The sequence below is a fragment of the Sinocyclocheilus grahami genome, unplaced genomic scaffold, assembly GCF_001515645.1.
Source record: "Sinocyclocheilus grahami isolate Dianchi unplaced genomic scaffold, SAMN03320097.WGS_v1.1 scaffold107.1, whole genome shotgun sequence".
In the NCBI taxonomy this organism is placed as follows: Eukaryota; Metazoa; Chordata; class Actinopteri; order Cypriniformes; family Cyprinidae; genus Sinocyclocheilus; species Sinocyclocheilus grahami.
Genome location: NW_015505286.1, coordinates 276996 through 304036, shown reverse-complemented (window position 1 = coordinate 304036; position 27041 = coordinate 276996). Strand labels below are relative to the sequence as shown.

At 36.6% G+C, this 27041-nt stretch overlaps 1 protein-coding gene across 1 annotated transcript in view; it reads left to right on the top strand.

Moving 5' to 3' along the window:
• kif4 (kinesin family member 4) overlaps nucleotides 1-27041 on the top strand; it is a 214291-nt gene that overhangs the window by 109973 nt on the left and 77277 nt on the right. Inside the window, exons 11-14 of the mRNA XM_016276974.1 lie at nucleotides 21798-21930; nucleotides 22234-22292; nucleotides 22396-22501; nucleotides 26411-26512. Of these exons, the coding sequence (XP_016132460.1) occupies nucleotides 21798-21930; nucleotides 22234-22292; nucleotides 22396-22501; nucleotides 26411-26512 (400 nt within the window). The remainder of the gene's footprint in view (nucleotides 1-21797; nucleotides 21931-22233; nucleotides 22293-22395; nucleotides 22502-26410; nucleotides 26513-27041) is intronic.

Genomic DNA, 27041 nt, shown 5'->3' with positions numbered 1-27041 from the left:
ATGTCTTTGGATTTGAGACTTTAGTCTTTGCAAATTTACAGATCTTCTTTATGCACCAAGAGCTTGTAACACTCCAAAGAGAAAGGAAAAAATGAAATCACATCATATGACCCCTTTAAAACTAGGGATGCACCGGTTGACTGGCCATAAATAGGAACCGGCTGGTTTTTTGTTTTTTTTTTTTCGTCCGATTTTTCCGGAAGTGTGCCCGCGTGCACAGACTACATTTGTAGGCCTAATCATTCGCGAACATGTCATTTGTGTGGAAGAATTTTGAAATCTGTGCGCAGGATGTGAAGATTGCAATCTGCAATGTCTGTAAAGGACAAGTTAATTGCGGAGGAACACCAGCGAAGACATTCGGGACAAACTTGATCAGACATTTAAAAGTTCATCACCCGAAAGAACACGATGAGTATCAAAAGTCTGTTGTTGATGCAAAACAGGCAAGACCTTCATCCCTCACTCAACCATCGGTGAAATCCGTCATTCTACAAAACCAGAGTTACAGCCGAGATAGTTCAAAAGCTCAAGCCATTACAAAGAAAGTAATGGAATTTATTGTTCTGGATGACCAGCCGTTTTCCGTTGTAGAAGACCAAGGTTTACGCCGTCTAATGGCGCACATGGATCCGCAAAACATGCTGCCCAGCAGACGATACTTTTCGGATGTGGCTCTACCCGAAATCTACAATGCTGTGTCAGCTCATGTTCACAGTCTACTTAATGCTGAGGTCAGATACATTAGTTTTACCACCGATATATGGAGCGCTGATGTGAGCCCAATATCTATGCAGAATCTGACGGCCCAGTATATTGATGCTGATTTCGAACTACAAAAAGTTCTCTTACATGCACAAGAATTCTCTGGTTCACAGCATCTGCGCTTGTCATGGCTTTTGACGAAATGCTAAAAACCTGGAACATTTCCAAAAGCAAAGTGCATGTAATTGTGCGTGATAATGCCGCAAACATGTGTAAAGCAATGCAGGATGCTCACCTACCTAACCTGCCTTGTATGGCCCACACTCTTCAGCTGGCCATAAATTAAGGGTTGCTCACAGCGCAGTGTAACTGACATAGTAGCGACTGGAGGAAAAATAGTTGGCCATTTCAAACATTTGCCGCTCGCATACTCCCGACTTCAGAATGTGCAGGCACAGCTGGGCCAGCCGAAGAAAAGGCTACAACAAGATGTCCCAACTCGATGGAACAGCACGTATTATATGCTGTCAAGTCTTATGGAGCAGAAGCATGCTTTGGGGGCATATACTGCAGACTACGAATTACCTGTAACCCTCACCTCGTACCAATGGACTCTAATCGAGAACATATTGACCCTTCTTGCACCATTTGAGGAGCTTACAAAAGTGATCAGCTCTTCCACTGCGACTGCAGCAGATGTCATTCCCTCAATCGTTGCACTGAAACGTCTCCTAAAAAAAAGCGCTGAAATGGATCATGGCGTTAAAACCCTTAAATCCACTCTTTTAGAAGCAGTTGAGAAAAGATTCAGCGACATTGAACTGGAGCCCTTGTACTATCTGGCTACGATCCGAGATCCGAGATAACGACAACAATATAATAATAATAAGGCTCTACATAATAACAGGCTATAATGTCATTTTTTGTTTGTTTAATAAAAAGGTACAAGGATCTATATTTCTCCAACACAGTCAAACATACAGTACGAGAAATGCTTCAAAAGGTGTTACAAACAGAAACAGGAGAACTGAGGGAAGAGACTAGATACGCTGAAGGGAGTGAAGAGTGCGCAGAGGCGCGAGCAGAAAAAATACCACGCAGAGCAAGCTCACTGTTGGCGATGCACGATGAGATATTGGAAGCAAAATCTGAAGTGATTAAGGATACGGGCAGCCGTACAGCACTGGAAATGCAGAGCTACCTGTCTGAGGCACAGATACCAAGAAGCGAACAGCCGTTGGTGTACTGGCGCACAAATAAGAGCCGCTTTCCTGCACTCGCTGAAGTTGCGCGAGTGTACCTGTCCGCGCCCTGCACAAGCGTAGACAGTGAACGTTTATTCAGCTCAGCTTCTCTAGTGTTGGATGAGAAACGAAACGGACTAACTTGACAAAACTGAAATGCTTATTTTTGTAAAGAACAACTCGCATGCACTTTTGAAAAGCCAGAAGTAAACGTCAGTTCTGTAGGCTATAGGATGAATATTTTTTATTTTACCTTAAAATTACATTGACTTAATGTGATTTAAAAAGCACCTGCCGTAGCATCTTTGTTTAACTCGTTGCACTAAACATTATTTGATTTAACATTTTGGAATAATTTATTTATATAGCCTACTTTGGTTTTATTTAGTTTCACTGGTAAAGACCTTTTTTCTTTACAGCAAATTTAAAAACGAAAACAAATGCTGAATGCTGATTAAGTAACATCTTTGTTTGGAGTGTTGAATGTGTTTGGATTGTGTTGTTTGGATTGTGAAACTATGCAGTTGTTGCCTTTAAAATTGTGGTTACAGTTAATGTTTTCATTTAAGGCCAGTTTATAGTTTCAACCCAATTTAAAAACAAAAGCTAAATGCTTTTGTCAGTAGGCCTACCTATGTTTGTATTGAATGTAGCCTACTTACTGCGCAGTTACTGCTGTTAATTTCAGATGGTTAGTTATTGTTTTCAATAGCCAAAACCCAGTTTAGCCTGTTAAATACCAAATAAACATCTTGTTTATGTATACTTTTATTCTTTCTTGTTTGTTGCTTGATAAAAATTAAAAAAATCGGTATCGGAATCGGCCAGTTTGCTTGTAAAAAATCTGTGAAAAATCGTGATCGTGCATCACTACTTAAAACAAGAGTATTTTACTTACCCCACTGGCAGATAATTTTACTTGTTTTAAGCAAAATGCACTTAATTTAGTTTTTTCACGCCTGGAAACAAGACTAAATATCTTAAGTCAGTTGGCTTATCTAGTAAAAGTTTTTTTTAGATATTTTGACTAGAAACAAGACAAAAATACTAAGCAAGATAAGCCATTTTTTGCAGTGTATAGTGCACAGTTCATGGAAAGATGCATACAGAGGGAGAGCGGGGTGATTTGAGCCTGTAGGGAAGTTGAGTCACCCCTTGTTTCTGGGCAACCATAAACAAAATTGGTGATGTGACCACAAATAAATTAATATTTATCTAATTTGCTCGCCCTGTGATGAAGAGAGGCTCATGGAATAATTGGTAACTACATTTAAGTAAAAAAATATATATTTTTTGGGGTTCAAAGTGTTCAAAGACTCATGCTTATTGTGTCAGACAAATTTGAAAAAATATCACTTGTGTTTGTGCTTTAGGAAGTTATAATATATAATATATATTAACGGGCTATACTGTTATCATGATGTTAGCTCTAAACTGCTGGATGATACAAGTTTGTTAAAATGGTAACAGTGGGGTAATATGAACCAAAAGTCCTGTTTTAAGTTGAGCCAGTGGCTCACCCCTTCTTATGATTACTTATAAAGTATTATTTTACTGTAATTCTACATTACATTTCATTCATTTTAGATCAAACCGTTTTGATTTTATTTATTTTGAACTTGATTTTGTTCCGAATATTTTAAATAAGCTTTGTCGAAGAAAATTGGCCATTGAAGTTTTTCTGAAATGTATTTCCCTGCAACATTTATAAGTGGGATGTTGAGTATTAGCCTGGTTCTGTTTGGTTAATTGCAGTCTGTTTTTTATTTTTTTTTTATTTTTCAATTAGAACTTTATTTAATTTTAAAATAATAAAAAAAAATGCAGTGTGAACACCATCACTCCAGTTTACATGCAATTTTTATTATTCGTTTAGAAGTGTGGTTTTTACTGTCATTATTGGCATACTCCACCACACAAATGAAGTCGCATACATTAGGTGTGTTACTGGCCACTGTCCACTTACATCAAATGCAAAATATGACTACAGATGTATTGGACTACAGATTATTTGGAGACATGGAGCTTGCGTAACTGAGTGGTAAGGAGACACTTGAATTTAAATGCCTCTGGCCATTGCGTTCAAGAAATCAACAGATATATCTGTGATTGGCTACATTACTCAATGCTGCAAAAACACGTTGTAAATAGAAACCTTTAAAGCTCTCCTGAGCGCAAGCACAAATACACATTGGAGTGTTTGCCAAATCTGTTTCACCAATATCCTAATATTGCAGCCTCAGCTGAGGGTGCTCTAGCTTTCGTTTGAGTGTACTTAGCACCTCTAGCTCCCCCGTAGAACCAGACCTGTTTCAGAATGAGTTCAGTCATGAAGTTATGTGAACAGCACGGGGCATCCCTGTATGTCTGAGCACATGTGAACTTTGGTCAGATCTGTAATAATGCGATTAAAGCATTTACATGCCTCTTTATTGCGCTTTAATGTGATTATAGTTACTACGATTATGAGCTTAATTGCATTGTTTTGATTAGGGCTGCATGATTAATCGAAATTAAATCGTTATCGTGATTAGGCAAAAGCTGCGATTGTCATGCGCATCTTGTCAGGGAAGCACAGTTCTATGGTTTCTCTGAGATCATCTTATTATATTTTTTTATTATAATAAAGTATATAATAATGCAATGCTAATCGACATAGCCTTTATCACTGCTTAGTAGGGGTGTAACGGTACACATATTCGTAAAGAGAATTTTCGGTACAGGTCTTTCGGTTCGGTACGCATGTGTAACGACCAACTACATTGTTTTAACCACTGCACGAGCAGAACTTCATTAAAACCTTCTAGTTTTATATATTCTTTCTTTTGATAAGAAAACAATAACTGCCGTTTTGTCGCTCTTTTAATGCGGCGCGACAGATTGCTGTATAAACGCCTCCGTTCAAACGGCAGCGCGAGTGAGCGCGATCATCCCTTCCTCTTTACTACTAGTTTTAATGTGAATTAAACCTGAATGAACATCTCATGCCTCATGTAATCGCTCAATCAGTGTTGCAATCGCAGAAAGATGTCAGTGAAACGGCTTGTAAACAAAATGTCAAAATGAAAAGTAGACTTATTTTAGTCGAAGTAGACTTATTTTATCCCTAAGAAAATTTTAATTATAACGGAGTTTGTTTATTATTGTTAAATATAACTGATCACCGTTAAAAAAAAAAAATTTCCCCTGCTGTACCGAACAGTGACATCAAATCCGAGGTATGTACCGAACTATCATGTTTGTGTACTGTTACACCCCTACTGCTTAGAATACTATGAAATATCTTGCGTGCCTTATTCTGTGTAAAAAGCCACATCATCTCAAGGAAAGATTTATTTATGTGACGTTATATCAGTCGAGTGAGTTTGGAGTAAAAACATGTTATTAAATGTGGTATTTTCACGTGCTTTCAGATGGAGTAGCATTTACTACACAGAGCTGTAGTTCACTGACAAGCTACACACAGGGTTTCCGCGAGTCTTAAAGTCTTAAATTTACTTGCATCAAATTTAAGGCTTTAAAAAGTCTTAAATTGTACAAGAAAGTTTTAATTATGATTTCAAGAGGTCTTAAATTTGGGGACGGAAAGACCAGAATTGTGATATGGCTGAATGTGACGATTAAATTTCAAAAGGCTATGATTTCATTGAATAAACACGAGCACTGCACGTTCAAAGTCCGATGCTGCGCTGCTTTGTGTTCTGCCGTTACCGGGAAAACAGTTATATTTCTACCAAATGCTCCACCTGCTGTCAGAGAATGAATGAGCTTTTTCAGTAAAACTGTTGTTTTGTTCAGAGTTCAGATCAATGCGAAAATCGACCCATGTTTTTACCTTGCAAACATGCAGAGCTTTAAATGTGAACTGGTGGATCGATAAGAAGACTATGCATTATAAAAATCTAAACAGTAGGGGTGTGCGATATGTATGGTCTGCGATAATATCATAATTGTTGTTTTAAGGATATGTGATTTGATGATATGGAGAATATCGCGAAAAGCAAACAAAACACCTAAAGAATGCGCGCATTACGCAGTCTAGCAGGTTAGACTAGTGAGTGCGCGTGCGCATTTATAGTGCGTTCTTTCACTGCATTAATCAGTCTATTAAAATGCAAAGATATGGGGCAGAAAATGTGTATATTTATATCATTTCATGTAGTTAATATCACACAGAGAGTGCAGTTTTTTTCTCCAAAAGTCAGCATGATTACAAATGTGATATTGATTTCTTACAACAGTTCAATAAACAAGAAGTTAATATTAAGAGACTTGAGCTTTAGACACCATATTTCCTTTTTTTGCTCTATTTCTCCAACAAAAATCATTCCAAACACTGCTACAGCGCTGTGTTGCATCTCTGAGCAACACGACAGTGTTTTGTTCCTGAATGAATCAACCGTTTAAATGATTCTGTTCAATCGCGATGACTCACTTAACAGTGACTTGCTGCCACCTGCTGGTGGTTTCGGATTTAATTTCACATTTAAGGTACCTTTTCATTTTTTAAATAATTTCAAACATCAGTTTTCAATGTTTTGTTTAAAATATCAAAAAATGTATGCATTTGTAACTGCAAGTTAAAGTATTCCATGCCCCTCAGAGCTGCATTAAACAGTGTGTAAATGCATCTAAATGCCACTTCTAATGCCACTTCTGTGTTTCCTCTGCATTGCAAAGATCAATTTTGTTGATACTGGTTTCATTTGCTTGGTAACATCATAATGCAAGAATTTGACTCAAATTATGGTACACACTTTTAGAAAAAAATGGCTTAAAGGTAAAAATGCCCATAAAACTTGTTGGAAATGATTAATTTCTTTCACTGCTGTGAGCTAACCACACAGAATGGAGTATGGAGAATATAAAAAAAAAAATCAGGGAAAATATATCGGCACAATAACACAATCGATAAAATCCCAGAAAATGATTGAGATCATTTTTTTATTATCAGTTTTTTATTTAATTGATATAATAATTTATTGATAATTGTTTAAATTAATATAATAATTAATACTTTTGACTCATCCATTTTGTTAAAAATGGATTAAAGGCAGAAATGTAAAGTTTATCAATTTAAAAAACTTTAAATTTTTGTGAAAACTTGTATCTGAACTGTAAATTATGCTTTTTACAGTAATTTTACAGTTTAATATGGTACTATAGATATTGCCCTACCCCGCTCATATGGTATTAATTTTATTTGTTCAGGTCTTAAAAAGGTCTTAAATTTGAGCTTAAAAATCCTGCAGAAATCCTGTACACAAACAGCTTTCATAATCGCAGAACGATTTCTTCGATTTCATAATCGCGCGATTAAATCGGTCTGCGATTATGAACGTGGTTTTGCGTACCTTGTTAGTGAACTATGGCTCTGTGTAGTAAATGCTGCTCCATCTGAAAGCACTTGATGGAGATTTAATACTGTCAAGATACGCATGACAATCGCATTCGATTAATCATGCAGCCCTAATTTTGATCAAAGTATTGCATTTACATGAGGTAAAGCTTAATGCAATTATAATGATTTTGGCAATATTGCAATTATGATGGAGCATGTAAACCCACTCATAGTTTAATGCGATTATGGTTACTACGATTGTGAGCTTGTTCGCATTTTTTGATCGAAGTGTTGTGCTTACATAAGGTAAAGTTTAATTGCCAAAATACTATTATAATTGCATTATGAGGGTGCATTAATGATTGTTTTGGTCTCATGAGATCAGATTATGGATCCTTAGAACTCGGTTTTGGAAATATGGGCCTTGGAAAAGGTTAAATTCATTTATTGTGCTTTGACTACAGTAGGTAGTTCCAGTGTGGACAACAACCATGCCATGTCACTTCTGCAGGCTGCATCTTACAGGTGCATCTCAATAAATTAGAATGCCGTGGAAAGGTTCATTTATTTCAGCAATTCAACTCAAATTGTGAAACGCGTGTATTAAATAAATTCAATGCACACAGACTGGTACCTTTTCATTTTTTAAATAATTTCAAACATCAGTTTTCAATGTTTTGTTTAAAATATCAAAAAATGTATGCATTTGTAACTGCAAGTTAAAGTATTCCATGCCCCTCAGAGCTGCATTAAACAGTGTGTAAATGCATCTAAATGCCACTTCTAATGCCACTTCTGTGTTTCCTCTGCATTGCAAAGATCAATTTTGTTGATACTGGTTTCATTTGCTTGGTAACATCATAATGCAAGAATTTGACTCAAATTATGGTACACACTTTTAGAAAAAAATGGCTTAAAGGTAAAAATGCCCATAAAACTTGTTGGAAATGATTAATTTCTTTCACTGCTGTGAGCTAACCACACAGAATGGAGTATGGAGAATATAAAAAAAAAAAATCAGGGAAAATATATCGGCACAATAACACAATCGATAAAATCCCAGAAAATGATTGAGATCATTTTTTTATTATCAGTTTTTTATTTAATTGATATAATAATTTATTGATAATTGTTTAAATTAATATAATAATTAATACTTTTGACTCATCCATTTTGTTAAAAATGGATTAAAGGCAGAAATGTAAAGTTTATCAATTTAAAAAACTTTAAATTTTTGTGAAAACTTGTATCTGAACTGTAAATTATGCTTTTTACAGTAATTTTACAGTTTAATATGGTACTATAGATATTGCCCTACCCCGCTCATATGGTATTAATTTTATTTGTTCAGGTCTTAAAAAGGTCTTAAATTTTAGCTTAAAAATCCTGCAGAAATCCTGTACACAAACAGCTTTCATAATCGCAGAACGATTTCTTCGATTTCATAATCGCGCGATTAAATCGGTCTGCGATTATGAACGTGGTTTTGCGTACCTTGTTAGTGAACTATGGCTCTGTGTAGTAAATGCTGCTCCATCTGAAAGCACTTGATGGAGATTTAATACTGTCAAGATACGCATGACAATCGCATTCGATTAATCATGCAGCCCTAATTTTGATCAAAGTATTGCATTTACATGAGGTAAAGCTTAATGCAATTATAATGATTTTGGCAATATTGCAATTATGATGGAGCATGTAAACCCACTCATAGTTTAATGCGATTATGGTTACTACGATTGTGAGCTTGTTCGCATTTTTTGATCGAAGTGTTGTGCTTACATAAGGTAAAGTTTAATTGCCAAAATACTATTATAATTGCATTATGAGGGTGCATTAATGATTGTTTTGGTCTCATGAGATCAGATTATGGATCCTTAGAACTCGGTTTTGGAAATATGGGCCTTGGAAAAGGTTAAATTCATTTATTGTGCTTTGACTACAGTAGGTAGTTCCAGTGTGGACAACAACCATGCCATGTCACTTCTGCAGGCTGCATCTTACAGGTGCATCTCAATAAATTAGAATGCCGTGGAAAGGTTCATTTATTTCAGCAATTCAACTCAAATTGTGAAACGCGTGTATTAAATAAATTCAATGCACACAGACTGAAGTAGTTTAAGTCTTTGGTTCTTTTAATTGTGATGATTTTGGCTCAAATTTAACAGAAACCTACCAATTCACTATCTCAACAAATTAGAATATGGTGACATGCCAATCAGCTAATCAACTCTAAACACCTGCAAATGTTTCCTGAGCCTTCAAAATGGTCTCTCAGTTTGGTTCACTAGACTACACAATCATGGGGAAGACTGCTGATCTGACAGTTGTCCAGAAGACAATCATTGGCACCATTCACAAGGAGGGTAAGCCACAAACATTCATTGCCAATAGTAGGTAGTTCCAGTGTGGACAACAACCATGCCATGTCACTTCTGCAGGCTGCATCTTACAGGTGCATCTCAATAAATTAGAATGCCGTGGAAAGGTTAATTTATTTCAGCAATTCAACTCAAATTGTGAAACGCGTGTATTAAATAAATTCAATGCACACAGACTGAAGTAGTTTAAGTCTTTGGTTCTTTTAATTGTGATGATTTTGGCTCAAATTTAACAGAAACCTACCAATTCACTATCTCAACAAATTAGAATATGGTGACATGCCAATCAGCTAATCAACTCTAAACACCTGCAAATGTTTCCTGAGAAATAAATGAACTTTTCCACGACATTCTAATTTATTGAGATGCACCTGTACACTGTGAGATAAGCAGTCACTCTTTTCATAGCTTTTGCCGGCTCTGAGACACTCGCTTAGTGTTTCTCCTGCTCTTTTTCTACCAAAAAAAAATCACTCATCACTAAATGAAAGCTTAAAGTGAAGGCCTGATTATTTTAGAGAGGCTTGTCACAAGTCCATTGTTTTTGAATTTTCTGTGTTACTTTTGCTGTATTTTCACACTTAAAACAATGATTTGATATTCCTCTTTTACCATTGTCCTCTCCCGATAGTTCTCTCCAAAGTGGTTTCATTGTTTCCAGTGTTAAGTCTGGGAATGAGCCGATGATGCTTTGTTTTTGATCAGTTGTTGATCAAGGTCAAAGGTGTAAATTAATTTAGACAATGAACATTATTTGACATTTATAAACAGTTTGGATATTTGTCCAGCAGTCCCCCTGTGCCATATAGATTTCTGACCTGCACGGCAAATAAATATTTTTCCACCTTTAAACTAAGCTAAGATATATTTATATTAAATATTTATCATATCAGAGCTCAAATCCTCCATTTCCCCCACAATCCAAAAATATGCAGGTCAGCTCTAGCACTTTCTCTCATTCTCGCTATTCAAATACTGTAAGAACAATAAATCTCCATGATAATAGAATGTAATTTTAAAAACATTATAAGTAAAAAATGTTATGATACGGAAAGCCTAAAACAGATCGCAGCAATAGGCTTACGCAACATCTTATCAGCAACATGACATGTGCGCCATCATGTAGTTACGACTATGCATGTGATTTTAATACAAAATGTATATAACAGTCATGTCTGTAACACATCATTATAGTTGTTCAGAGCAAAGAAAGGAGATGAGTTGTTGATCATTATTAGGATGGACATAATTTGGCTTTGTGCAAAAAGTTTTTAGTTCTATTAATTATTATTAAATAATATAAACTAGGGCTGGGCATTTTTCAAAAATATTGTATTCGAATAGTCAGCCTACGTTTATCCTGTTTATATTGTTTTACATCATGTTAATGTTGAGAAAAACATAATATCCACATAAAAGTTGGCTCCTCAGTCTGATAACAATAAGAACGCACGCCGACACAGACGTTCCAGAGCGAATGGTGTGCTAAGAAAAGTTTCTTACAGCGCTTGGTTTTCTTTTCTTAAACCACTCTCCCTCGAAACTTAAAGGAAAGCATATGTCTCCAGATCATTTCGCTATCAGATATGCTCTCTTGTCTGCAGTCATGAATGCAGTGATGGGCAGCTGTCTTTCCTCAGTCGACTGGTGTTTGGATTTCATGTGATTTTCTCATTGTGGTGGTGATATTATGATAAATCAGTTTGACTGATTCTTTTGATCAAAGTAATTCCAAACTTCGTGAGGCAGACAACGACATTCTGTGATCAAATAAATCAATTTGTTAACACGCTCCACAGTGCCACCCAGTGCATTTAGTTGTAACTGACTTTTAGTTTGCGTGCTTAAGGTTTATAATGGATTACCTGCATTTACGGCCAGCAAAGCAACATATAGTAAAATTCAAATAGTGTTTTTATTTTTCGAATAATAATTACAGATCGAATATTCTACTGTTTGTGCACACCCTTAATATAACAATCTTTAAAACGTTACAGATGTGACCGCACTGAAGCATCGTGACTTCATAAATCTAACCCTTATAATTCCAAAAATCATCGCTGTTAGTAGAGTGTATTTATTTTTCAGACAAGTCTCTGTCTTTCTACAAAATGCTTACTGGTTACATAAGCTAAAACAATTGGTGGCCTTTGATCTTTCTTTTACCAAATTTTACCAAACTACCAAATTTTGCTACAAGTTTGATTGCAACATATAATCATTGCTGTTAATGGTGTTCATTGTCTGATTGATTACGTCATTAACTGAATTTAACCGTACATTTCTGCCATATGTACATCAATTTGGCATAGTCACCACTGACAAGCTACTACTAAATATATTGTAGAAACTTAATTTTCTGTAAATCTGCTTTGCAACGTTTTGTATTGTGAAAAGCGCTATACAAATAAACTTGAGTTGAATTTGATTGAAAACATGAAATATAGTTGGATTAAAGTGTAATTTTACTATCAATGCACACCTAATTTGCGGTGGATAAACATGGCAGTTTTCAAATTTCTATTAAAGCACATTAACGCAGTAAAATACAGACCTAAATGTACAACTTAGATGGGGTTCTGTTCTTTTGGCAATTTTTTTTCATTGCTCTATAGCACATAATGAAGGCATGGTACAGATCAACATTCAGGAAATTAAAGGGGTCATATGATGTGATTTCAATATTTTTTCTTTCTCTTTGAAGTGTTACAAGCTCTTGGTGCATAAAGAAGATCTGTAAAGTTGCAAAGACTAAAGTCTCAAATCCAAAGAGTTGATCTTTATAAAAGTTAAGAGTCAACCACGCCTACCTAAAATGGCTCATTCTAACACGCCCCCACGTCTACATCACGATGTGGGAAGATTTGCATAACTCCGCCCAAATGTTCACGCAAAGAAAGAAGGCGTAACTTTTATTCTCGCTGTAGTATTGTTGCTGCCGCCATGTCATGAAGGCGCTGTGGGTTTCGTTGTGAAAGCGAAACTACTTTGTTTGGCCTTCCAAAAGAAGACGATATCCGCTTCGTCATGCCTAGAGCTGATCCGTGCTGGTCGCTGAGGGAATACATCAACTTCGCGCGGTGGATCGCCGGATCGGCTTTCACCGTGACCTCCGCTCACTCTAGCCCGCCGTGTGTTTCAATGTGAAAGCGAAACTACTTTGTCTGGTCTTCCAAAAGAGGACATGACTAGAAATCAGTGGTTAAGTTGTATTTGCAACACTGTTCCAGAACAGTACAACCCAAATATTCAGATGTGTGCAGCACATTTTATGGAGGACTGTTTCCTGATCCTGGAAGAGTAGACCAGGGGTTCCCAAACTTTTCAGCCCACGACCCCCAAAATAACGGTGCCAGTGACTCGCGACCCCCACTATCCTCGGAGGTGGTTAAAATATACAAACGTTGCGCGCAATGGCGCACATGCACCAATTGGCCTATCCAAACATGAGCATAATGACAACACAAAAGAACACAACGGTCTAACAACCATATAATTTTTTTATAGTAATTTACTCATTTGATTAATTTCAACATTAACCTCACCTAATGAGATGGGTGGACACAATGCTTGGAGCACAGCAAGTCCATTCTTAATTAAATTTTGGAGACTGCCACTTGAAGATCATCCTCCACATTCAGTCGCGACTTTATTTATTTTTAATGTACGTGGGTGCCGAAAAAGTCTTTTTTCGCACAAGTAGGTAGTGCAAAACGGCATCAGTACATCCTTGGATAGCTGCGGGTATTCCCTCTCGACTGAAATCCAAAACTCAGCCAGAGTCTTGGAATTAAACACTGTCTTCAAGGTTCGGTCGCTTGACCGTTCAACCAACCCGATGATTTGCCCTCGTTACAGTGACTGTTGATCTTATCCAGTCATATTGTTCTGGAACTATTTCCTCTGGGAAATACCTGTTAAAGTGTTCCAGGAGGGCTTGAAGGTGGGTAGTGATAGACTTCTTCACTATGTTAACACTCAGTTCGTTTTCCTCCATGAATTTGTCCAGCTCAGAAAACATATCAATCCTACCCAATTCAACTCGCTCAGTCTAGCGCTCAAGTTTTCTCTTGAATGCGTGGATTTTATCATTCAGCGACATGACGTTTGTGTTTTCACCTTGCAATGACATATTAAGTCCATTCAGTTTTTCAAATATGCAAGCCAAATACGCTTGCCTTGTTAAACAGTCAGGATCAGTGAGGTGGTCAGCGAGCTGGGACCCATGCTCCATCAGAAATAAGCGCACTTTGTCCCGCAGCTCAAATGGGCGGCTGAGCACATTCCCTCGTGAAAGCCACCTGACGTCTGTATGGAATAGCAAGCACTCATGCTCCGATCCAAGTTCGTTACAGATAGTGGCAAACCATCTGATATTAAGTGGATGCGCTTTTATATAGTTGGCCTTTTTTATCAAAGTCTCAAGAACACGTTTAAGTTCTGGTTCAAGTGTTTTGCTTGCAAGAGCTTCTGTGTAGAATACATTGCGTGAATTTTATGTGAGGCGCCACTTGTAAGACTCTTGCTTTAAGACCTTTCTTTTTCCCCAGCATCGCTCCAGCACCATCTGTACACACACCGATGCACTCGTTCATCTTCTTTTAGTTTGTCAAGTTTTGTGAAAATGTTCTCGCCTGTGCACGTTCCCTCCAGTGGGGTGCAAAACAGAATGTCCTCGTTAAGTTTTCAGTCAAAACTGTATCTGACAAATACAAGCAGCTAGGCAGAGTTTGATACCTCTGTGGATTCGTCTAACTGTAAAGCATATATTCCATTCTTTACTCTGTCCACCAGCTGACACTTTATGTTCTGGGCCATGTCGGAGATGCGCTGGGCAACAGTCCCGTTAGACAGCGGCACTGATTCTAGCTCACGGGCCAGTTTATCCCCATGCATAGCTATAGTAGCGGGTTTAATTAGGGTTTCCCCAATCGTGTGTGGCTTTTTTGCCTGTGCAATTAAATATGCCACCTCATTTGATGCCTTGTTGAGCTTTGGCGGGGATTGTTGTTTTAGTTAGGACTTTCTTTTGGCCTTGTAACTCTCGCGCCTTTCGCCGGAAAAAATCTACTGGTTTAACGGCAAGAGAGGGGTGCTTGGTTTTCAAGTGTCCTAGCATTTTTACAGGCTTTAGTCTTTTAAGTGCAAGCACCTCAGTGCACACAACACATTGGGGATGTTGTACTTTGTTGACGATGATGCATGTGAATCTATACTGGATAAATTCCTCTTGATACTTTCGACACTTAGAGTAAGGCTGATCCAACTGCTTATGGATGTCCTCTTTATGCACACTCTTTCCGTACCTGAGGTCGATGGCCTTTCTGACGGTGGTGCTTCTCCGCTTTCATCTGCTGGCCTCCCTGCGTTTTCTTTGGTCGATATTAACCAACGTTTAATTTCAATAAAAATTATATCCTAAGCCTGTAGTGCAAAAAATTACCTACGTGCACGTCGGAATGTTTAACATGGTGCTGTAAATTGATCTGCTGCAACTGATGCTATTGCTGTGTCGTTAATCTGTCGTAATCACCTCAGGGATCGCGATCGAACAAAGAAAATCGAAAGGCTGATGGCTTTTTTTATTTGCATGTTTTTTTTTTATGTAACTAACTATTTTTTTTTTATCTTTTGTTAGTTATGGATAAAATTTCATTTCTAATAGTTTAAAAAATGTATTTGATTTCTCGCAAAAAATAAAAATTATTTGATCCCCCCCCCGACTGTCTCACGACCCCTACTTTATGAACCACTGCTTTAGACAACTGTTGATCAGTAACTTTGCAACTACGTGTCAACTAGCAGTCATTGTAGTATTAGTAGTATGTCGGCTAAATATCTGCTAACACTTTATTTTGATGGTTCCCCAACAGACATTCAACTGACTATAAGCAACTTTGCAAGTACGTCAACTTATTCTACCAACCCTAACCTTGACCTAAGTCTGTTAATGCTCTAAATGAGTTAGTTGGCATGTAGTTGCAAAGTTCCTTAGTCAATAGACTAAGGGGACCATCAAAATAAAATGTATTATCAAAAATTAAAAAAAAATTCATTTGAAACTATTGCAACTGATCTTAAACTAGCTCACAGCAAAATTAACATTAACCTCACAGGAAACACTCAAAAACACTCAACAGGGTTTCCGCGGGTCCTTAGTCTTTCAAAGTCTTAAATTTAGTTGTATCAAATTAAATGCCATAAAAAGTCTTAAATTGTACAATAAAGTCTTTAAATATGATTTCAGGAGGTCTTAAATTTGGGGACGGAAAGACCAGAATTGCATTATGGCTTAATGCGACGATGAAACTTCAGAAGGCTGTAGGTGCGTCTCAACCAGCTCCCGAGCTCCTGAATCAGTATATCGTGTACACTAATTCAGTCACTGGCAAGTTCCCTGGCTCACTGCACATTGGGACAATGATTACTTAATTTCCGGTTACATGACTACGTATAACGTTAACGGACAACATTGTAGAACGTCATTGGTGGAAGATGGAAAGATGAATAGTTTCCATGGATCTAGTCTTTGCATCTGTTTGTTTGATGTTTGAATCAGGTCTCCTCTGTTGGAATAGAATTGGCTAGATGGCACTGTCACAAAAAAATAGGGTCCTAGTAGAAATGCGGTCCTAGAACTGCGGTGTTAAAACTGCAGCCTCCGGTATTGCAGGAACACGGTATTGGGGTTGTTTTTGTTCAGACCAATGTGAAAATCAACTCATGTTTTTACCCTGCAAACACGCAGAGCTGTAAATGGAAAAAAAAATCAGAAAGGCATTTATTTTCAATAAAAACGAAGGAAACAATCAAAAAGTTGAAAAAGTATCGGGTAGGGTTAGGGAGGGCTTTTTTGTCCCAATAAGGTGACGTCAATTTAATAATTTGAATTGAAATGATAATTTACACTCAATACGTTATTACTGCATACTGTTTTATAACGTACTATAATACTGAGGTGCAGATAATTGCCACTATTTGCAATTAGTATAAATAGCAGAAAATCATGCTATTTTAACAGTGTTAATAGAATCTATCGCTATCTGCACTGTGTAAATAGCATATTGTTAAAAATACTGCAGTTTTCACTTAGTGTAAATAGCCTCTATGGCTATTTACACTTACTGCAAATAGCCGCTGCCTTTTTTTCCCCCCACTTAATTTAAGAAGTGAATAAAGTGGGAGGTTGCAAGTTATGGACAGCGATATCTTTATATTATTTCCATAACTCAAGATTTGGACTCATTGTGGTTTATTTATTTTTAGATCGTTTTGTTTGTTTTTCAATATCTGGCAACGCCAGCATAACTGACAGTAATAAAAAATGACCAGGTTAAAAAGAGCGCTGGCAGGTTATTCCTGACAGGATGCAATTCGGTAACACAAACGTAGTGATCATCATGATATATTATCTTTAAGATGCACTGAAGACAGACACAAAGAGGAGACAATAGTCGCGCAAGCAGAGAAAATACTGTACCAGACAGAACAAATTCATTGTTTGCGATGCTCGAAATACTGAAAGAAAATCATAATTATGGAATTAGGGTGGGGGTTAATATGGATGTATTTCTGAGGAGAACTGAACCCTGGGCCAGACTGTGTGGCGGCGGGGTCTGGATTTGAGGGGAGGCTGCTGCTGCCGTAACAACCTTCTGCTGGAGGAGCTTCTGTTGCACCACATGTGCGGTTGTGGCGGTGCCTGTGGGGATGACTTGCACCTGGGCCTGTGCCGAAACTGCTGCGGGTGCTGCCTTTTCTTCAGAAAAGTTTCGATGGCATTTTCTTTTTCCTCTTACCTTCGTTAAATACATATTAAAGGAGTGTCAATAAGCGCAGCGCTGCGTACTGTAATTACCCAGGAAACGCTATATTGCTACTGTTCTATAAGCGCCACCTGCTTGCCTACAGACATAGTGCAGACATACATATAATTAAGGTGCACGGAGTCATTCATGCAAACACAAAACACCATCTTGGTAACACAATGATATGATAGTTAAATAATGCATTAAACTTTAATTAAACAACAGAAGATGTAACATAAAGCCCAAATATACATTACTAATAACAAAAACTATTAAAAAAAACATGATTATTTAAACAAAATACTTTCAAATGTGGAGTGTCGTGCGGGGAATTCCTGGAATATCAGTTTACAGTTTTTGACTAAATTATACATTGATTTGTTATTTTTACTTCTAAAAACTGTAAAATTAACAGCATTTTACTGTAAAATTACATGAAATGTCTGGTTAGATATTTTACAGTTTTTCCCTGTATATAGTACGGGAACTTACTGTTAACCTATTAACTGTTTTGTTTTGTTTTTCGTTGCGTTTTTACAGAATTTCACAGTTAAAATTACACTTATTTTTTACAGTGTAGGCCTGTGAAAATTTTGCCAGGGCAAGTAAAACATTGAAACCACTGGCCAAACCGGGCCAGTAGAAAATTTCCTTAGCGTTGAGCCCTGTCAATATGATCAAAATCAGTATCATAACACTTGTACACAGATCTGTTGAACACGTAGGTTACATAATAGTATTTTAAAATGAAAAACTTAAAATATGTACTTGAAAAGAAAACAGGATGACTTTGAACAGTATCATTGTAAAATTGTGAGGAAGAGCTGAGCAAGTCTTGCACATGTATTTCCTGGTCTGAGAGTGACTTCCTGCTTAAACAGGAAGTAATGTATACCAAAACAGGTAGAAATGTATGTATGTAAAAGGAGAATGTATGTGTGAAAGCAGAAATGTAGGCATGTGTAAAGAGAATGTGTGTGTGTGTGTGTGTGTGTGTGTGTGAGAGAGAGAGTAGAAATGTATGTATGTGAAAGGAGAATGTAAGCGTGTGAAAGCAGAATGTATGTATGTGTAAGGAGAATGTAAGTGTGTGAGAGAGAGTAGAAATGTATTTGTGAATGAAAAATGTATGTGTGTGAGTACGTACGCATGCATGTATGTGAATGGAGAATGTAAGTGTGTGACAGTAGAAATGTATGTATGTGAAAGGAGAATGAAAGTGTGTGAGAGTACAAATGCATGTATGTGAACGGAGAATGTAAGTGTGTGAAGGAAAAAAATATGTATGTGAAAGGATAATGCAAGTGCGTGAGTGCCAAAATGAATTATGGCTTGTACGGCCTCATACATAACTGCAAGTTATGCTTTTTACAGTAATTTTACAGTTTAATGTGGTATTATAGACATTGCCCTACCCCGCTCATATGGTATTAATTTTATTTGTGCAGGTCTTAAAAAGGTCTTAAATTTGTTCTTAGAAATCATGCAGAAACCCTGACATACACTCTGAATGATCCATGATCAGAAAGTCATCCAGATCATTCAGCATGAGAACTCCACTCATTTTATAGGGGAGAAACCTGCATTCGCACATACCATGAGGGTGGTCTGCTTATACCGAGTCAATGAGTATAATGAGAAATGAGAACCTGGAGCATTTCAGGTTTTGATAGAAGGAAGATCACCACTTCACAGTAGGTGCCACCCCAAATTTGCATGCTTGAACAGCATTTGCTACATGCTTAAGTATTTCTAGAAGAAAGGTATCATTGTGTCAGCACTCTGACACAAGATGTTAAGAGTCCTATATTGAAAGGGACTTCTGGCTTTGTGTCTGCGCACTTTGTGAGTGTGCTCAGAAAACCGTATATATACCGGATTGTTAGTTGTTGCCGGAGTATCCGAGGGATAAGCTGTAATAGCACAACCCTCTTCTGGAAAGGAGGCAAGGAACTGCAGCTCACTTTCATCTAAAGAGAATACACACAAAAACAGTGTTTTTTTTTATTCCACCCAAAGAAGGGGCATTTACAGCATGTAATAATTGATTTGTGAGGTATTTTGTGTTTAAACTTCATATACATTCTGGGGACACCTGAGACTTCTATTACATCTGGGAAAAAAAGGGCATAATAGAACCCCTTTAATAGTTTGGACTGTTGTCAATTTAAACCCTATTATTGTAACGTATCAAACAGGATACATTAATTCCCTCTCTATTTTACAACATTAGTTGCGGATCACAGTCATATCGGCACAAACTAGCTGCAGGAGGTTTTAACAGTTCTCTTTTGTTTACCTGCATAAATTCAGGGCTTAAAGTTCTCCAGCACCATGCCGGATCGCCGGCATGCGGCATTTGGCTGCGGGGAAAAAAAAGATAGTCGGCCTACATTTAAAAACACTTGTTGATACACAGCTTTCACTCTCAACCAAACGAACATTACTAGCCAATCAGACGTTTTTGCTCTTATAAACATGAGACGCACATAATAGTATCCAATTGCAGAGTCGCAGCTGATAAATGAAAAAGAAGTCTGGGTCTCGAGCGCGACATTGAAAAAGCTGCGAGGCGCAATGGTCAAAGATTTCCATCTAGCGTCATATTTACTTAGAAAAGCTATTAAAAAAGCAGCGTAGCTTTGTAAACAGCTCAGAGTAATCATGTCATCTCCATAAGAACGATATGATTGCCAGAATGCATTTACCTGTATATTTGAAGAGGTCCTGTTCACACATAGTCTTTACTGGTAAATTACCGTTAAGAGATCATGTGTAAAATGGGCTAAACTCTTCCTCTGCATATGTGGCAAGTTTGGGTTGCTTAACATTCATCTGGGAAAACTCACTTGATTTGTAACAAATAATTTAAACCTATGCAAACACAGGAGACTACATCAACATATTTCTAAATATGCAATTTATTGTACATCGCGATTTCAAAATAAACGTTTCTGACTTTGCATGTGGCCAAATATTAAAATTAAATGGATTTAAAAGTCTTGAATCACATGAAACATCACCAGGCCATACTACAGGTATTTGTTATAATAGGCATATTACATTATGTATTTAACAGTGTTGTTCAATAAAACCATTTACTTGGTTTTGATACTTTATTTGAGGCCAATTATTATTACCTCATTGTTACTTTATATATAAATAGTCATATTAAAGTCTGTTTTTCACTTCTATTTGTATTACAAAAAACATCAAATTACTCGCTTGTCAAAATAATCAGTAGATTACTTGATTAGCAAAATAATTAAGCCCTAGATTAGTTAACACATTTCAAAATACAACTGCATTGTTTTAATTTGATTAAAAGACAAATATTTTGTCATTTGAAAAGTATTAAAACATTGTCTCGTTCTAGTGAACCAAGTATATGTATTTTGTCTCACCTTGTGAGCTAAATGTATTGTCACACCCCTAGTGTCTATGAGCGTGATGCAGCTCATAATTTTCCAAGTGTATTATATAGCTTTCATTCTTCAGGTCAACCATATATTCATGAAAAAAAGTCAGTTTGAATATGGAAAGCAATAACTTTGCCATAGTATTCCTTCAAATGTTAAAGTTGCCACAGTCATTGCATTCTTTGCATGTGCTGCACTTTATTTGTACCATTTTGTTTTATTAGTTTATTTATTCGAATTTGAAAGATAATAACAATATTGATTGATAAGTGAGATCTGATTTTAGTCCTTGAAAACCAAAACGGTAGTGCAAGTCCTGGAATTTTATTTTGCAGTATCTGTACGAACCCTGTTTAAGTTACCAGTTCTTGGACCATTTTAATGTTTTTGTTGTTATTTAAACTGAACTGTAGTTTTCTGTAGTAAACTGTATTTGGTATATTTCCTATTTTATATTAATTTCCTAGTGTTTAATTTACCATTATTTCTTTTGAAAAAAAAAACTATTTCAGAAATTTCATTGTGTATGTGTCCCCGCCCCCGCAACCCCCAACCCCCCAAAAAAAGTTCAGGCTCAGGCTCTTTTTTTGCTTTAACCCCTGATAATTGCATTTGCCCACCATGCAATGTTTTACTAAAACCACCAGGTAGTGATTGCACCGTAGTGTTGCTGCTTGCAGCTTCCTTATTCTCTTGTGTTTTGAATAAGAAGGTCTTATATGTTTAGAATGTCATGAGCTTGAGTAATTAAGAACAGATAATTTTTTTTAGTGAACTATCCTTTTAGCATTAACCCTGATAAAACTACTTTAACATGTCCTCACATGATTTATTGATTTTTGACTTTTGATGTCATTTGTTTTCAAAGCTTATTTCATCAACATGTGTTTGGTTTGTAGGTCTGAGCCAGCAGAGAATGTGTCAAACATCCTGGAGCAGAATCGCTGTCTGCAAGGTGAAAACAGCAAGCTGAGCCGAGAGCTGAGTGAGGCTGTAGGACAGACGGCTCTTATGTTTGAAAGGATCATCATGGTAAGACTTTTTGGACATCATCTTCTGTGTGGTTCAGGGAATGTTAGTTTATCCACTATCTGTGTTTGATGCTGAAAATGACCAATGTTCTGCATGGTTTGCTGGTAAAATAAAAAGGGTTAATGGCTAAATACAGTTTAATCACTGTTCATTCACCCACCATTGACATGTTGATTCTGGGTGTGATGTTGTTTAGCAATATAGAAGCTTTGGCTATTTTTGCCACCTAATTTCTTTATTGTATGGTTAAACCATTTTTCTTCTAATTTTGTGTATTAATTTAATTGTTTGGCTGTTCTTTAGATGGAGCAGATAAATGAGAAACTGCAAAGCAAACTGGAGGAGTTGAGGCAGCATGCAGCGTAAGTATCAATGTTTTACCAATCTGTGGACCAGTGAGGTTCATGAATATGCTTAGAAATCTGAACAAATTCTCAATAATGAAAAGGTTTGTCACTGTTTTAGGTGTAAGGTGGACCTACAGAAGATGGTGGAAACCCTGGAAGACCAGGAATTGAAGGAGAATATAGAGGTGATCCGGAACCTTCAACAGCTTATCCTAGAACTGCAGGTAATAGAACTGAGATTCGGTGGAGAATGTAATGGGTTTTGAATTATTTATTTAATTTAATTAAAAAAAAAATTTTTGGAAGACTGGAAACGGGACTTCCAGGTAAAATGATGTGGATGTCCACATAATCAGTAGCTCCACATAGTCAGTCATGTTTATTACCCGAAATTAAAATGCTAAATACATGATCATGGTTCAGATGAGTGAAATTAGTGGGAGGGCAGAAATGAGGAGTCAGACAACCATTATTAATCAAAGAAAAGGAACTGAATAAAGTATAATCAAGGATGCAAGTACTTCAGCCGAAAAAAGATGACAATGCCGATGTGGAAAAAGCTAAGCTAACAGGTGAATGCAAGCAGAATGTAATTTGCTTTGTATTTGAAACCATTAGTAGTCTTTTTTCTTTTCTAATCACGGAGTTAATTTACAAAAAATTCATGAGTGAATAAAGGTGGAATTGAGGAATGGCTATAATGGTGCATGACCTGGAAATGCGCTGACAACTAAGACTGTGCTGAAATTTCTGTCAAAGTAGGAGAGGGAAAAGAGAAGAGATGAGCACCTATAGTAGAACTAGACATGTACACTTTATAAAGATGATGTGAGTGGCACTTTCCATGACAAAACTTTGCACTAGGCAGTTGTAAAGTGTTCTGCGTGATTGCAAGAGAGCCAACCACTGTACAATGTTGTAGAGTTGAGATATGACTTCATGTTGCTATACGTAAGGCACTTTGAAGTCAGTTTTATTATCCCAAATTCCCTTTTTTTTTTTTTTTTCAAATTCAGTTTTTCAATTCAACTTTTCTGGTTTCCATTTTAATGATGTAATTAAATTGTAATAATCAAAAAGCATGGCTAATTAGTTGCATTAATTTTTTTAAAAAAACGTATCATTTACAACAATAGGGCCCTATGAAATTATTTTTTTTCAGAAATTGTGTGTTGTGTATTAATTTTTCTGGTAATCAATTAAGACATTTAATTTAATTAATCAAATGAAAATTAAAGGGGTCATGAACTGATAAATCAAATTTCCCTTGATCTTTTGACATAGGTCAATATACTATAAAAACATCCTGTATGTTTCAAAACTCAAAACATTTTTGTTAGTTTAAAAAACGCTTTTTTTGAAACCAAGCTCAAAAAAGGAATTGTTTTGGAATGTGCCACTTTATGACGTAATAGTGTGGCTAAGCACCGGTTTTACTTTGCTACGGATTCATTTTTAAACAAGACAGTATGATGCAGGCTTTTCAGAGAGACTGAACGTAAACGATGATGGCAGCGCAGAGTCTGACTTGAGTGGATCCAACAGTAATGTGCAAGTAAACATGCTTTTACCACTATTGCATTGTCTGTTCCAGACAGAGTTTTACATTGTAATTGCAATAATTATCACAATAATTGTAACTGTCTAATCACTTATTTTAATTTTATTTCTAGTTTATATACTTATACATTAGTAATTAATTTTACACTACATGCTTAATACTTTTTATATATTATTATTATATTATTATTTTTCTTTCTGTTAATACATGTGTACTATTTGTAAGCAGTCCAGCTGCAATTGCTTTGGCAATACAAATGTATAATTTTTGTCATGCCAATAAAGCACTCTTAAATTGAAATTGAGAGAGAGAGAGAGAGACTACGTCCCCGGACGTAACAAAATATATATATATATATATATATATATATATGTATGTATGTATGTACATATATATATATATATATATATATATATATATACACATATACATACAGGTTCATCTAAAAATATTAGAATATCATGAAAAAGGTCAATTTTTTGTCACTCATTTCAGAAATTGAAACCCATATATTATATAGATTCATTAAACATAGTGAAATATTTCAAGCCTTTATTTCTTGAAATTTTGATGATTATGGCTTACAGATAATGAAAACCCAAAATTAGTGAATCTATATAATATATGGGTTTCACTTTCTGAAATGTGACAAATGTTGACCTTCATGATATTCAAATTTTTTGAGATGTACCTGTGTTTTATATATACTGTATATACACCTTGCTACGTGTACTGCGTTAGGCTAACCGAGACTTGTCATTTGCACTTATATATTGTTGCTCTTTTGTTAGTTTTGACTGCTTTTATTGTCCTCATTTGTAAGTCGCTTTGGATAAAAAGCGTTTGCTAAATGACTAAATGTAAATTTCTGTATTTTACTTGAGTATGGCTTTCAGGTACTTTATACACCACTGCTTGTAACACTGATTCCAGGTATCCTGAGAGGATGGGCAATAGAATTAATTTTATTACATTTGCTAAACCCAAACAAAACAGAGCAAAATGTCCCTAAACATTCAACCCCAATCCCAATGAAGACAAAAACGTTCATGTTCTGGTTGTCGTACACATTAAGTTACAATTGTCATCTGCTCAAGCAGAACGTTAATGTCATCTTGCGTTTCAGCAAGGTATCGCTGGCTAAAACTAACGTTAAAGTTAGTGAGTCAATGCTATTACAAACCTAAATAGCTAACTGTTCTCACATCATGTACGGTGTAAGTCAAAAACACATAAACGAAGTTCTACATTTCAGTGCGTCTCCATATTAAACTGGTTAAATGTACATTATTTTAATCGTACGTACCCTGTGGTACATGAACAGAGTTGAATCCTGCATGTTGTCATCCGCGATCATGATGACTGTAATATGAGACATCTCCCTCTTGCATTGTGATCTGTAAACCCTCGCTTCGAGTTACCCACCGTATTTATTTTAAAATCTTTTATATATCCCTCCATGGAATATTTAATTCCCACATGAATGGTGGCCCTTCTGTGTCCAAAATTGTGCAAAAACATTGTGGGAGAAGGTTTTCACACTGACAGCTGTCATTGTAAGACAGTGAGCAACTCCGTTTGTTTGTCCGAGGCAGCAACAGTAACTAAGGGGGGCAGGGCTTACCGATAGGTCAATTGCTGCATTGCTGATCATGCTTTTGAGTATCGATATATCTACTCTTTCCAATGAACATGTCAACGTGGTGTAATTTCAGACAACTTAATACAGATATTTTTATCAAATCCACTAACTTGTTTGAAGAACCAAATTAGCCAGAGATCAGTTATCAGGATTAAAAGAACTGACATTTATCAAAGCATGTATTAAGATGTATTAAGCGAGGTATGAAGAACTGACCCCTGAATGTGTTATGATTATTGGAATTTCATTGTCATTAGTTTAGAGTGATTTTCAATTGTACAATTAAATCTCATGACTTGGTCCAACAGAACGAGAGTGCAGGGATTGCTGCCACCATTGATGCGATGACTTCAGGCAGTCCTTCAGCTCTGGAGGTACACACAGGGTGTTCTGCTAGTGGCCCACCGTATTTATTTTAAAATCTTTTATATATCCCTCCATGGAATATTTAATTCCCACATGAATGGTGGCCCTTCTGTGTCCAAAATTGTGCAAAAACATTGTGGGAGAAGGTTTTCACACTGACAGCTGTCATTGTAAGACAGTGAGCAACTCCGTTTGTTTGTCCGAGGCAGCAACAGTAACTAAGGGGGGCAGGGCTTACCGATAGGTCAATTGCTGCATTGCTGATCATGCTTTTGAGTATCGATATATCTACCCTTTCCAATGAACATGTCAACGTGGTGTAATTTCAGACAAATTAATACAGATATTTTTATCAAATCCACTAACTTGTTTGAAGAACCAAATTAACCAGAGATCAGTTATCAGGATTAAAAGAACTGACATTTATCAAAGCATGTATTAAGATGTATTAAGCGAGGTATGAAGAACTGACCCCTGAATGTGTTATGATTATTGGAATTTCATTGTCATTAGTTTAGAGTGATTTTCAATTGTACAATTAAATCTCATGACTTGGTCCAACAGAACGAGAGTGCAGGGATTGCTGCCACCATTGATGCGATGACTTCAGGCAGTCCTTCAGCTCTGGAGGTACACACAGGGTGTTCTGCTAGTGGCCCACCAGTGGTATGTATTCAGTGTTGGGTGTTACTGTAATTAAAGGGGTCATATGATGTTGCTAAAAAAGAACATTATTTTGTGTATTTGGTGTAATGAAATGTGTTTATGCAGTTTAAGGTGAAAAAAAATACACATTATTTTCCACATACTGTGCATTATTGTTTCTCCTTTATGCCCCGCCTTTCTGAAACGCGTCGATTTTTACAAAGCTAATCGGTCTGAAAAGCGAGGTGTGCTCTGATTGGCCTGCTATCCAGTGCATTGTTATTGGCCGAATACCTCAAGTGTGTGATGGAAATGTTACACCCCTTACCATATAGTGGTGCCGAGTCCCAGAGCGACGAGACAAAAACATTAAAACCCATTATAAACGAGGCATTTGTTGCATCCAGTGGGGACATAATTACTGATTATAATGACTTTATACTGCCTTTTTACGCATTGCGTTGCATCGCACCACGTAAACATAAAACCATGTCTGCATTTGTGATCGGAGAAACGACAAACAAGCGCTACTCTACACTGCTCAAAACTC